The sequence below is a fragment of the Punica granatum genome, chromosome 2 (genome assembly GCF_007655135.1).
Source record: "Punica granatum isolate Tunisia-2019 chromosome 2, ASM765513v2, whole genome shotgun sequence".
In the NCBI taxonomy this organism is placed as follows: domain Eukaryota; kingdom Viridiplantae; phylum Streptophyta; class Magnoliopsida; order Myrtales; family Lythraceae; genus Punica; species Punica granatum.
In genome coordinates, this window is record NC_045128.1 from 30972493 (window position 1) to 30987158 (window position 14666).

Consider the following 14666-nt stretch of genomic DNA (forward strand, 5'->3'; position numbering starts at 1 on the left):
CTTTTCTCATTTTCTCTTCAATTCAAACAAGTTCTTAGAGTGAAAACAAGTTCAAAAAAGTGGCACACAATTAACTAAATATATAGCGCTTTGGCTAGGAAATGGATCCGCGCAACTGCGGGACTTCTGCGTTCTTCTTTTACTTTTGTCGTTGTTTGTTATTTTCAAGATTTTCTTTGATTGTTTGTGGCTTCTTTAGTCGTACCCTTGGGGTCTTTCCCTCACTTTTTCAATTGAAAAAGATCTTCTTTGATTTTTTAGAAGGATTTACTATGGGAAATATTACGCTCCGTTTGGTTTCGCAGTTAAATTATATAAATTTTAACTTTAATTTTAAGTTAACGCACTACACAACAAAAATACATATTTCCCAAGTAAAAAATTTTAACTTTAACTTTAACTCAACACACTATACAATCATTTGTCATTTTTCACAATCAAAATCAAAATTATTTTAACTCTGAAACCAAACGCACCATTAATATTAAAAACGAGGAATGGCAGTGCAGTGGATGTTAGTTTTTGTGTCCTCTCAGCTCCCTTTCCCTCCTTTTTTCTCAAATCCAAATGAAAAGTATGTGTTTTTGTGTTTTAAGTGGTCTAGAAAATCTAATGGAATTCATCATTTATAGTTTAGTTTTTCATTGGCTCAAAGTAGGGACGACTGACTATAGCTATTGGGGCGAAAAGAAAAAAGATCAATAGTTGAGGTTGAAAGTTGTTTATCATGCTGCAGCTTAAAGAGAAGTACTAAAATATAATTGTTGATTTTAAAAAATTATTGGGTGTTTGCCATAGTTTTTTTTAACTGATGAAAAATAATATATAACAAGTGTTTTGAAAACTACTTTTGCGGCTGCTGAAAGATTTTAAAATAACTTACATCAATAATGTAAACTATTAATAAGTAATCAACTTACCTGAGAAATCGTTATTGATAATATGTTAATTCAAAAAATACAAATATATAATAAAATATTTAAATTGAAATAAAGACAAGTCGTGTGACAAAGAATTGCTAAATAAACTATATGACCTAATAAAAATAAAGTCTCCCGTGTTCTAATAATTATAAATAAAGTTCATTTATTCAGCAAGCTACTAATAATAACAGCGCTAATACCAGCCATTTCATCTACTTGACTAAAAGAACTAGTATTATCAAGAGAATCACATCATCTTCATCACAATAAATATTAAAATCTGAATTTTCGTCCTATATATGAAATGAGGATCATTTTGCTAATGAATACATTTGGAATATTAATATGAACTATGTAGTAGAGGATGTACTTGTGAAGAAATCAACGAGATAAGTAGCTTGCGGGAGTGTGCTCAATGGCAGCTCTATGCAATCTTGATGAGTATTGGTTGAAAGGATGAAAAGCTTAGGATTACTAAAAGAAGTTAAGGGTGAAGGTGGAATTTAACAAGGGTAGAGGATCGAAATAGGAAAATTATTGAAGACAATATCATGGTGAATGACCGTGGCTTGTAACGGCAGCATTTTTATTTTTATTTTTATTTTTATTGTTGAATTAAAAGCAGCAATTTAGCTGCTGAAGGATTTCCACGGTGGGAACGAAGGGCAGTTGAAAAAGCAAAATCGAAAGCAGCCCCAAACACTGCTTGTTGCGTTTTGCTTTGTTCAAAATGATGATTGAGAGAGAGAAACGCACTCCCAAACGAAATTTCAATATATATCTGATAACACATTAATTACTTTAATTAAAATTTTCAGCATTAATTTGATTTAGTTTGCTTGTTAAACAAAAAGAACGACTTCAGTTAATACTAATAGATTTAAGTCAAAGGAGCACTTAATATAAGTGGGACCTACTATTTTTTTTTTTAAAGAACCGCTCAATTGGGGCCTTTTTATCATATTTGCAGCGTGATGACCCTCAAATTTTAGGTAATTTACAAATCAATACAGAGGGAGAATGCGACTAGGGTGAATGAGAAGTTACTGGTAGATCCTATCTTATCACATAACGTGAGAAAATACCAATCAAATTGCATAAAAACTAGAGACCAATCAAATTGCATAAAAACTAAAGACTTGATACTAATCACTCGAATAATTACCATAATTATTATTCATTAAAAAATTATTATTGGTTCTTCTTCACCATGTCATTTGAGATAGGATCATCCGAAATTTTCTCAGGGTGAAGAGGGCCATGGTGGCCCCAGACATCAGCCACCACTACCCTAACCGAGGTCACCAATAGGCAACAACATCATAGGTCGTCAACAACCTTACCTTGACTGTGATGACTGAGATTGGAGCCACCATCGCTCTCAATCGTCTCTCTCTCTTTTAAATTCCCTCAACACCAAACACCACCGTCCCCTTTCTCTTAGATTCGATCTGCCTTTTTTTTGAAAATTTCTAAAAAAATATAAATTAAAGTTGAAAGAATAAAAATTGTGAAAGGTTTTTTTTTCCATTAAGCTCATTCTTAGGAAATTTTCATGGTGGGTTACATGTAATACTATTGATGTTCATAATCGCGAATATAAGTTGTAGTCGTAGATGAAATTCTGTCTCCATTTTCATTAATTTGAAAAGATACTAAAAATACACTTGAACAATTCTGCGCTATAATTTGATAGTTTTCTATAAATAATTTTGCTATGGTAAATATTTATATAAACTTAGAAGAAATTTCTATGATAGTTGCAAGGGAGGAGGGTAGCGGGACTTTTTTATTATAATGGACGAAAATTGTGAAGGGAATATATATAATATGTTTTTGCAATAAATTCGTTTCAGAAATTTTGATGGTTGTTATAATAACTTTTGTATATCAGTAAACATATTAATACATCCAATAATATTGCTTGATTTTAGAACTGGGACACCACATGGCCGCTCTTGCCTAATAATTTAGAATTGATATGATGACATAAAAAAAAAATCAAAAGAATGTGTAGTGCAGTGGCGTGCGTCTTCGCCTAGTAACTAAGATGTTTGATACTTTGTTAAATCACCCGTGCTCCTTTATTAGTTATTAAGATTTCTATTTCATTGTAGTGGACGCATATGCCTCTCTATATAATAATAAGTAAAAAAATTGATAGAATGACAAATTATCAAAAGACAAAAGAGGGAGGGAGAGAGGGGACATGGTAAAGAAGCTGGCCAACTTCTTTGGCAAAAATTTGGGTACTTAAAATGGGCAAGATTTCGTACAACTTTATCATATCGTATTTCCTTTTTAAAGTCTAGGACTGCAGAAAAATATGCCCATTGAAAAACGGATCTATATATTATATGTAAGGGAATTTAGAACACCAGCTCAAAACAATCCTTTTCTTTATTAATATATATACATGGTAATTTTTCCCATTGCGATGTCATAAATGGTTAGAATTTGCTAGATATTCATTTCTCTTGTCGAATTAGAGAATTTCCTTTTGTGTTCTCGCGTGTCATTACCTTATTGGGCCATAAGAAAAAGAAATTGATGCTTATAATTTTTTTTGGTGTTATTATCTAATTACGTGTGTGAGAAAACAACAGTTAAGTATCAATAAATAAGCGAATGCGCGCTAATAACACGAGTAATTGTCATAATTATGTTAACTCGACCAATCACATTAATTTTTACCTATCCTTTTATTATAAGAAAGGTTCATTCAAGATTTTTTCCATATCCTTTTAACATTATAAAAGAAATTTTTTAACAATTATATTTCATATCGCGCTATGCGAAAGTGTCAAAATTAAATTACCTCAAATGGATGAATGAGTATTAATAGTTCATAAAGTTGCCATATATCAATATAAAAAGCTTACCAAATTTTCCTCCTCAATCATCATTTGAACATTTTTTATAGAAGAGATATGCATGCTCCCTCACTGCTCGTACCTACACGTGCAAGCCCATACCTCTAAAACAACCAAAGGGCATTTATTAACGTGAAAGAGTACGAAGAGGTCAAGTTGCATTCGAGGAAATATCGTATTCGAGAATGCATGTTGTTCAGCAGTCACGAGAAGTTTTTACTCGGTACAATGTCTTACTGCCTTGCCAATAAGATTGATTCACAATATGGTCATTACTCAATAAAAATTACTCACCGATGATATCTTGTTTCGACATCTATAAATTTTCTATATTGATCATAAGAGCTATTACATAGAAGTTGACATAGTGAATTTGGAAAATGACTATTAAATACTCCTTCTCTCTCCACGAAAAATAAATAAGACTTTATTTGAAACTCACTAGGATAGGAAGTATTTTATGGTTATGGTAAGAGGTAAATTTGTACAAATTAGATGCCATAATGAGCAATATGTAGAATTGAATTTGAGCCCATATTAAGAGAGGAGGCCCATTAGTAGGCCCAGTTTTCTTCTATTTGGGCTCAAGTTCGGCCCATCCCTAACGAAGAAAATTCTAGAATTGGTTCAAAAAACCTTAAAAAAGGGGGAAGAACAACAAGCCATGAAACATTGACACCTCAGCAAGGCCATTCTTGAGAAAGATAAAGGGCAAATAAGTCATTTAAATAGACGTCATCAGAGTGCGGCGCCTGAAGACACATCGCAGCTGCCGCAGAGCTGACCCAATCCAAGGGCATAAAGGTAAAATCAGGGAAAGCGGAGGGGGCCCGAAGAAATATAAAAGATAAAGTTGAGTGGTAAGAATAAATAAAGAAAAGAAGGGTAATAAAAGATTTTTGGGGAAGAAATAACTAAACCAAAATACATTTAAAATTTAAAGGGTTGCCCTCATACTATGCCATAATCGCTACTTAGGCCCTCTCTCGTTTGGAATGAAAGAACCTCCACCGAGCATCGGTCAATCTCGACCATCCGTAATCCGGCATATCTAAGATCGTTTTATATTTTTCAAGAATTGGAATATTGATTTGCTTTCTAAAAGCACTACATCAATGGACTCACATGAATCAGTTTCACTGGATATAGGCAATTATAAGATCGCAAGATACCGTTCAGAATAAGGTATAAGGAGAAATTAAAATTCAATTTTATTGATACGTGATTCTAAATCCGCCCTCTTAAGTTTATACATTTTAGGAAAACATTTTGATATCAAACTATAGATCGGATAACTTTCCTTACATATCGAATGAATTTCGAAAATCTTGGCCGTTTGGATTCAGAGTTAAAGTTATTTTGATTTTGATTTTGATTGTGGAAAAGGACAAATGAGATATAATTATAAATTTAATTTGAAAAATGTGTATTTTTGTTATGTAGTGTGTTGAGTTAAAGTTAAAGTTAAAATTAAAATCAAGTTTCTTGGAATTCAAACGGGGCTTTATTTTTCATGTCCGGCTATAATATAAGCATGTGCTGGTCTAATCTTAGCTAGTCCGACGGATGGGATTTAATTTAATCTTATCTAAAAGACTGCCTTCGGGGAAGAGAAATACCTTCCTTCCATGTTCAATTTGTGCGAGGAATCTATGTAAATATCACATAACTGAGGGGGCTGTCTCGAAATTAACCACTTCCCGGAGCCCGAGCCTTTCCTTTTCAATTAAATTATTTATTATTATTATTTTACGTAATAAAATTTATTTAATTATTTATGAAATAAATTAATTTCCGGACTCCAAATGGGGGTGACTCAAATCCGGTTGAATGGCGCTTGGGATCCGGGAGCTCAATCTCCTTCATCCCTCTTCCCTTGCCTCTTTTTCTCTCTCTTTCTCTTCTTCTCTGTCGAGGCTTTGCTTTTGTCCCTTATCGGCTCACATTCTGACTTTCTTGCTCCATAGATTTCCTCTCTGTTCAGCGTCGGAAGAGAGAGAAAACACCCCCCCGGAGGCGAACCCTTCTGCCTCCTTCCCCATTATAACATTATTGTTAAGCGAAACAGGAGTTAACCTCGCCGGAGCTCCGGTGGCCTTCCCCCCTCTCTCTGAATCAGTCGTGGCTCGCCGGGATCTGGGTCGCTAACCCTAGGGATTGGCAGCTGCTGTGATAGCTCCAGGGTACTCGCCGCCGCCGGGGCACAGTTTTTATACGCCGCCGCCCCTGTGGGTTTCGCTGTTCCGTGCCTCAATTCTGTGGCTGTGTGCCGTGGGAATACCCATTTCCTTGTGCTAGCGGGTCCTGCTTTGGCAGCTGGTGGGTTTTTGGCTGTTTCTGGGTCGATCTTGGATAGGAAACCCTAGAAATGTTTCTCCTTTAAGGGTGCTGAGCTCTTGCCTCGTGGTTTTTGTAGCTCCAGGTGCGGAGCAGCGGGGCGATTGAGGTTGGTAGCCGGAGATTGAGGCCTTGAGAGCTGCGTTTGTTGGTGTGGATTGGATTCGGGCCTGTGGATGCCCATGCGTTAGGGTTTGGGACTATTCTTATGCCGCCAGAACCATTGCCCTGGGATCGGAAGGACTTCTTCAAGGAGAGGAAGCACGAGAGGTCGGAGTCCCTGGGGACTGCCCCCAGATGGAGGGAGTCCTCCTCTTCTCACCATGGAGGCTCCCGTAGCTTCCCCCGTTGGGGATCTGCCGACTTTCGCAGACCTCCAGGTATTTTCTCTCACCATGGATTTTCTTTCATCTCTTTGTTCCTCCTCTTTTCAAGATTCTTCCAGACACTACAGTGGTATGCCCGGATAAGCTTGTGACCATCATCTTTGATGGTTGGGTAGATGGGATATCTCCTTTTTGTTCGACATTCTGGGGGGAAAAAAATCATTTTTTTTTATGGTTTTTTTTTTGGCTACCCTGGATCATCCAAAATCTATTTGCTCATCAATATAGATGAAGGTCAAGTTATCTCTCTCTCCCCCTCTCCCCGTGTGGTGTGTGTCTGTGTGTGTATGGCTGCTTTGCGTGTTGATGACTAGGAAGCAGCTATTTGGGCTAAACCTGATTTCAACTTTGTTTTCTATGTATTGTTTCTCTCACGCGGATCTATGCTGATGTTCTGGGGTTTTCAGTATTTGGTAGATCTTACTGTGCTCACGTATGTCTGCCTAAATCATGTTCTGGGTGGTTCGCCTTTCTGTTCTTTATGTGAGTTGGAATGCGTATCTCGTGGGCTGAATTTCTGAGACTTTCTTTTTCTTGTTTTGGTGATATTTTCTGAAGGTCATGGTAAGCAGGGCGGCTGGCACCTGTTTCCCGACGAATCTGGTCATGCTTATATGCCTTCTCGGTCTGCTGACAAGTTTTCGGAGGATGATGGTGGGCGAAGGTCAGTTTTCCGCGGAGACGGGAAATACAGCCGAAGCTACCGGGACAACAGAGTATCTTTTGCTCAGAGAGACTGGAAGTCAGGACATTCGTGGGAAACCAGCAATGGATCTTTACACACACCTTCTAGGCCAAATGACATGAGTAGCAACAACCCGAGGTCAGTTGATGTGGTTACATACACACCTCCTCATTCTGACCCTGGGAATGCGTGGGATTCTCGACAGCTTCACTTGAAAGACCAGCATGAGAAGGTGAATGGTGTCGACGGTTTGAACACAGGGCAAAAATGCGATGGGGAGAACCCACTGGGATGTTTGGAGTGGAAACCTCTGAAATGGTCTCGCTCTGGGAGCTTGTCCTCTCGGGGTTCTGGGCTCAGCCATTCTAGTAGTTCAAAAAGCATGGGTGGAGTTGATTCTAATGAGGCAAAAGTTGGATCGGTGTCGGTAAATGTAATTAATTCAGTGCAGTCTCCATCAGGGGATGCAGCTGTCTGTGCAAATTCAACTGCGCCATCTGAGGAGATGACTTCAAGGAAGAAGCCGCGCCTAGGATGGGGTGAGGGACTAGCTAAGTATGAGAAAAAGAAAGTTGAGGGTCCAGATGAAGTTGCATCAAGGAACGGTCTAGAGGTTTGTCATTCTCTTGGCGTAAATGTAGCTGATAAAAGCCCTAGAGTCGTCGGATTTTCAGATTGTGCTTCTCCAGCGACTCCATCTTCTGTTGCTTGCAGTTCTTCTCCAGGTACTGCTGAGGTTTCTTTATCATGAACTTTGAATATATATATATATTTCTGTCTGAGTATTCAGCTTCTGTGATTAGGAGCTTGATCTGAATTATTCAGCTGGCATGATATGAAGTTGAGTGTCAATGGTGGAGCAAAGTTTTGAGAAAGTACTCTTATATACCATGCCATATGCATATAGTGAATTCTAATAAATGCTGAATTTTGCTAGATGTAGCCTGTGGGATGGTACTCGATTTTTTTATTTCTCTTTCTTTGAATATCCGTGGCCTGGAACTAGCTGTTGATCCTTTTATGCCGAAAGTTTTGTCAATATGCAGAAGCGTTTAACATCTTTGGAAGTGATTTACTGGTTGAATTGTTATAAAATTCCACTTGATTCTTTCTTTGATATAAGAGGATACTGGTTTTTAGTTTTTAGTGTTAGCTTGAATTGATTGCTTGTAGAGGTACAATATTTTCATATTACTTTTAGTGAGCATTGGGTCCTTTAATTTTTAAAAATAAACTTTTTTATGGAAGTACTGTACATGTTTTACATGTGTGTGTATTTGCAGTTGGTCTCTGATCCTGATTAGTGTTTTATATCTTTTTAAACAGGTGTGGAGGAGAAATCATTTGTAAAGAATATTAATGTAGATAATGAGGTCAATAATTTATGCGAGTCACCTGGTCCAGCATCCCAGAATCGACAAGAGGGGGTTGTTTTTAATTTAGAGAAGTTGGATATGAGCTCAGTTCATACTTTGGGCCATTCGCTTGCCGAGTTCCTTCAATCTGATGATGCAAGCTCTGTAGATTATAGTTTTGTGAGGTCTACTGCGATTAATAAGTTGATCCTGTTGAAAGATGATGCCTTGAAGGCATTGGAGGTCACTGAGATGGAGATTGATAAGCTCGAAAATGAGCTGAAGTTGCTTACTTCTGACTCCCGGAACAACTGTCTGTGCACTGCTTCGTCTAGTTCTCCATCAGCTGAGGGCAAAGCCGGAACCCTGGAAGACAAGTATGATGCATCAAACTTGATAACTCGACCTGCTCCTCTGCAGATTGTCTCTGCAGGGGATGTAGATAGAGGAGGGCTGCCTCCTTGTAATGGAGACTTGGAGGAAAGACATGCTAATATCAAAGACGAGGATGTTGATAGCCCTGGAACTGTTACTTCTAAATTTGTTGAACCAACTGCTCATGCGACTGTTCCTGCATCATCTAATGTGTTTAGTCAAAGCAAGTGTTCAGAGGATCTTAATGCTATGCAATCCACAGGAAATGAGAGAGATCAATCTGTGTTTGATTCCCTCATAGCTAGGACAGGTGTGGATAATAGCACGGTGGTGGACGGCATGAAAGATAACTCAGTCAATGATGTTAGTGCACTCAGTTCAGAGAATATGTTATGCCAGTCTATACTGACTGCAAACAAAGAAGCTGCCAGTAAGGCATCCGAGGCACTTCTCATGTTGTTGCCAAGAAATGAAGCAAAGGTTATTTTAGGAGGTGCTGATGTGACATGTGACCCAAGTGACTCTTCAATCAAAGAAAAATTTGCAATGAGGAAGCGTCTGTCGATGTTCAAGGAAAGGGCGATAACACTTAAATTTAAGGCATTGCATCACCTCTGGAAGGAAGATATGCGCTTGCCATCTTTGAGGAAATCTCGAGTGAAGTCTCAAAAGAAGTTTGAATCCAGCCTCCGCATAATACTTAATGGATATCAAAAGCATCGGTCGTCGATCCGTTCACATTTCTCTTCCCCAGGTAAGAGCACAAACATGCTACAACACATATATGATAATATTGTCGATCTTTTTCTTGGTAAGTTGTAGATTTACATTGTAGGGCCTGAGTGGCAGCTGCCTGTGTTACTCTTGCAGACATCTGCCTTTGCATTCCCTACAAATTTGGTTTGATTTTCTTGTTTGCCTGCCTTTCTAAGAGCATCTGATTTTAGTAAGTTTATGTTTTGTGTAAATCCGTCTTTTTTGAATCAGCCTGTATATGCAGGACTAGCTGATAGAGGAAGCTTAATGTTTTGGAAGAGCAAACTGTGCCAACTTATCTTTTCCTTAAATAGCTTCCACTTGTCTGCTGCCTGCTTGTTGAACTGATGTTTTGAATATTCTCTAAATGGTCGTCATCATGACATTGTTCTTTGATTTCTTTGTGGATCGAATTTCTCATGCAGTTATCAAGTTCCTTCTCTTGTAGATTTTTATTAACGTACTGCCCTTGTACATTCTTTCTGTTGAATCTTCTCCTCCACTTGTTTTTATAAGTATCAGTTTCCATTGTTGATAGGATTTCTAATGCAGTGAGTTGGTTTACAGTTCTTTTGTGATGTAAATTTCATTAATTATTTTTCTTTCTTATGGATTTTGAACTGGTATTCATTGTTTGCATAATTTGACACCAGTTTCTTTTTTTTTTAATCTTTTTTGGCATATGCTTTAGAAAATAGTGATGTTATTGGCTTTTTTTTGTTTCTTCAGTAAATTGCTCAGGTTCTTTCTTCACCTGGAATTTCCATTTCATAGCATAGATGCTTGAAGTTTGAACATCATATCAATAAATTAAAAAAGAGAGAGAGAGAGAGAGAGAGAGAGAGAGAAGGTTACACTGTCCACTTTAACTTTTTTGCCTCGTGATATTTTCTTCTCAAGTAATCAATTAAATGAGAATTTTTTTTCCTCTCTTATTCTATCAGTTCCTGAGAGTGCTGGAAAATTTTAAGTTGAAACTGCTGCATTTTCTCGCGAAATGAGGAAAATTGTTCTTAGTTCCTTAGCATGTTGGCAAATTTTACATTGAGACCGCTGCATTTTCTTGCATTACATTTGCTTGCTGCCCACAATGCATATAGTTTCTTCGTGTTATATACTTTGTTTTTGCCTCATCTACTCAACATTAATATTGTTGCTGTCATTTCCTTCTTGCCTCCTGCCAGATACGGTGTTATCATTTTTGTTTTTGGCTGGAAAAAATCCCAAGAATAGCTGTTCATGTGCTGCCGTGGATTCCCTTGATGTGTTTTAAAATTAGCCCCAAGAAAGCATAGGTATTTGACAACCTAATGATGGTTTTATTTTTATTCACTACAGTAGGGAATCTGAGCCTTGTTCCCACCAAAGAGGTAGTTAGCTATGCAAGTAAGCTACTTTCAGATCCTCAGGCGGTGTGCTATAGGAGCAATCTGAAGATGCCTGCTATGATCTTGGATGAGAGAGAGAAAACTGCATCGAGTTTCATATCCAATAATGGCTTGGTTGAAGACCCTTGTGCTTTTGAGAAGGAAAGAGCAGTGATCAACCCTTGGACACCAGAAGAGCGAGAGATATTTCTGGACAAATTGGCCGCTTTTGGGAAGGACTTCAGAAAGATTGCTTCTTTCCTTGATCACAAGACAACTGCTGATTGTGTTCAGTTCTACTACAAGAATCGCAAGTCTGACTGTTTTGAGAGAACTAAGAAGAAGCTGGAGTTTGGAAAGCAGGGGAAGTCGTTCTCTAACAATACCTATTTGGTTACTTCTGCAAAGAAATGGAACCGTGAGATGAACACAGTCTCCCTCGATGTGCTTGGAGATGCTTCATTGCTTGCAGCCCAATCAGAAGGCAAGATACTGGAGCCAAAGATGTTCTCTGGAATGTTCTCTTTGGGTGGCTGCAGTAACTCACGACTGTCAGAGGGTGACTGTGGTGTGTTAGAGCGGACAAGCAGTTTGGATACGCTTGGAAGTGACAGAGAGGCAGTTGCTGCTGATGTCTTGGCTGGAATATGTGGATCCTTCTCATCAGAGGCAATGAGTTCATGCATCACAAGTTCACATGACCCTGGAGAGCTGAAGAACCAGAAAGCAGATGCTGTGACGAAACGTCCCTTGCCATCTGATGTTATGGAGAATCTAGAAGATGAGACATGTTCGGGTGAAAGTTGTGGAGAAATGGAGCCCTCTGATTGGACGGATGAGGAGAAGGCTGCTCTGGTTCAGGCAGTATCATCTTATGGGAAGGACTTTGCAATGATCTCGAGATGTGTGAGGACAAGATCCGTGGATCAGTGTAAGGTCTTCTTCAGTAAAGCGAGGAAGTGCCTTGGACTGGATGTGATGCATCCACAAGCTGGACCCACTTGTTCTCCTCCAACTGATGATGATAATGGCGGGGTGGACAGTGATGTAGATGACACATGTGCTTTGGGAAATCGTTCTGCTGTCTGCAGTGACAAAGCTGGCTCGAAGATGGAGGAGCTGCCTTTATCTGTTATGACGAGAGCAGAGGATGATGTCTCTGATCCCCTCACAACCCTGGACTTGCAGAATGAGGCGAACCGTTCCGAGAATGTTAGGATGGATGTTGAAGAAGAGGTGAAAGGCGTGGAAGGATCTTTTTGCGATACTTCAAAGTATGGGCCTATGTTAGTGGAGGCACATGTTTATCATGTATCTGAGCAAGCAGGTCCTGAGGAAAGTGCAGCTCCCGTAACTGGTGCAGAGGTTGGCAGTTCAACTGGCTTGGGCACTCCTTCAGAACCGAAATCTGTTCAAGAGGATTCCCATCCTTCGTCATCTTCCTCGCCATCTGTTGTTGAGGAACCATTACTGGCAAAGAAGGGTGAAAATAACAGAAACGATGGAAGTGGTACGCAGTGCGTAGTCCAAGTTCGAGATGCTGGGGTGGATACTTCAAATCCGGATGTGGGGATGGGTGGTGTCTTGGGTTTTAACCTGAACTCTGACTCCAAGGGTAGCATGTTAGATTCTGTTGAAACCCCTTCCTTTAAACCATTGCCCCAAGAGAAAGCTGCTACTACCTGTCAGTCTGAGCACAGGAGTACCCTGGACAGGGTTTCTTCTGGAGGATTTGATTTATCGGTGAGTGCAGAGAAGCTGGGGTTTGCCGGTATAGGACATTCTCTGAATGGCATGGAATCTTCCCAGATTCTCCGAGGCTACCCAATACAGGTTCCAACCGAGGAGATGAACAGAGATAGTTCCCATTGTCCTGAATTCTTGGACAGTCAGTCTCTGCCCAAGTCTGACAGCAGTTTCACTGCTCAGTGCATGCCATCTCTGCAGGATTGCTTTCTTCGGAAGTGCAGCACTGCAAATTCTCACTCCTCTGTCTCTGAGCATCCACTCGGGAAACAAAGCTCCAATCAGAGGAGTAGTCTTCCCAATTCCCATGTACAGAGTTCAACTGAGACGGACAAACCAAGTGGAACCGGAGATTTCAAGCTCTTCGGTCAGATACTCAGTAACCCACCACCTCAGCAGAAGCCCAATTCAAACAACCATGAGAGTGATGAAAAGGGCCCACTCCAGACCAAGTTTACCGTCTCGTCATCAAGCTCAACGCCTACCAGCAGTCTAAATGGGGATGGAAGCTCGACAATGCTGAAGTATGATCGAAATGGTTATATGGGCCTCAGTAACATTCCGTTGAGGAGTTATGGGTTCTGGGACGGGAGTAAGATACAGACAGGATTCTCAACCTTGCCCGACTCTTCTCTGTTATTGGCCAAGTACCCTGCTGCCTTCAGCAACTATCCTGTGTCTGCATCTAAGGTGGACCCACAGCCTTTGCACGCAGCTGTTAGCAAGACCAGTGACTTGAACGGTTTCACAGCGAAAGAGCTCTCCAACGGCAACGGGGCCATGGACTATCAGGTGTTTCGTGCTCGAGATAGTGCCAGCAAGGTACAGCCTTTCACTCTGGAGATGAAGCAAAGGCAGGATAATACTTACCCTGACCTTCCGAGATGCAATGGGTTTGAGGCGATCTCGGGCATTCAGCAGCCCGCTGTGGGGATGATTGCAATGAATGTAGTTGGGAGAGGTGTTCTGGTGGGCGGGCCCTGCAATGGAGTATCGGACCCCGTGACTGCCATTAAGATGCACTACGCCCAGTCGGAGCAGCTGGGCGGTGGCGCTGGCGGTGTTGGGACTGGGAACATCACCAGGGAGGACGAATTGTGGAGAGGTAAGGGAGACGTAGGGAGATAGTGTATGCAATCTTGGGGGAGGAGGGCCCTTGAAGGCCCGCCCCCAGACCGAGCGGCAAAATAGCTTCATTTGCTGCCATCTGTATGATAGCCGCCCTCTGTACCCGCTGGGATCGAGAATGATAATAGTTTTTTTCCTTGGTCTTTCTCTATCTTTTTTGTTTTGTTGGTCTTTTTTTCTTTTTTTCCTTCTTCTGATCGAAGGAAAAATTTGTAGCTGGGGGGTTATTAGATGGGTGGACGGGGTTGTCGAAAATGTCCCGTCTTTTTTGGTTTTTAAGAAGGGAAAAGGAAAGGGAAGGGATCATTCTGTAGTAGTAATAGTGGTAATAGGTTGTTATGTTGGGGTTGTAGTATTATTGTAGCCAAGGCCTTGTATTTGTTTTTTTTTTTTTTTTGGTAGTTGATCATGCTGATGATAATGGTGGGGATTTATACAGATGAAAAATAATCTCTGGTGACATTCCAATGGGGGAAATTTGCTCAGTCAATGCCTTTTGATTTTCCCATTCAATATCTGTTCTGTTGGTTCCGTCCTTGTCCCTCAAAGAAATGCACTGAGCAATGCAATACCGCCCTCCTTTGTGGTGATTAATTCTGTGTCTCAATTGTCTACTTGTGTACTCTGCGTTCTGTTTGTCACTTTAGATTGGAGGGAAGCTTTACAACGTCACTGTCAGCATAAATCACACTCCATACAGCTGCGAGAAAATGGTCCCCGACAGCCCTCCATTAT

General features: G+C 40.0%; 1 protein-coding gene across 2 annotated transcripts; it reads left to right on the forward strand.

Annotated features, from left to right (window-relative positions):
• The first annotated feature begins 5672 nt into the window (after positions 1–5672).
• Positions 5673–14525, forward strand: LOC116196305. 2 transcript variants are annotated; one of them, XM_031525962.1, is made up of 5 exons: positions 5673–6115; positions 6213–6513; positions 7078–7929; positions 8531–9688; positions 11029–14525. In XM_031525962.1, exons 2-5 carry the CDS (start codon positions 6342–6344, stop codon positions 13929–13931), a joined length of 5085 nt encoding a protein of 1694 aa, XP_031381822.1. In that variant the 5' UTR covers positions 5673–6115; positions 6213–6341; the 3' UTR covers positions 13932–14525. The 2 variants fall into 2 exon arrangements, with proteins under 2 accessions (XP_031381822.1, XP_031381823.1); XM_031525963.1 differs by having other exon boundaries at positions 6219–6513.
• The last annotated feature ends 141 nt before the right edge of the window (positions 14526–14666 follow it).

Coding starts and splice junctions, on each gene's coding strand:
- LOC116196305 (XM_031525962.1), top strand. CDS start 6,342: ATGCCGCCAGAACCATTGCCCTGGGATCGGAAGGACTTCTTCAAGGAG. Junction 6,514..7,077: donor CGACTTTCGCAGACCTCCAG/GTATTTTCTCTC, acceptor TATTTTCTGAAG/GTCATGGTAAGCAGGGCGGC. Junction 9,689..11,028: donor TTCACATTTCTCTTCCCCAG/GTAAGAGCACAA, acceptor TATTCACTACAG/TAGGGAATCTGAGCCTTGTT.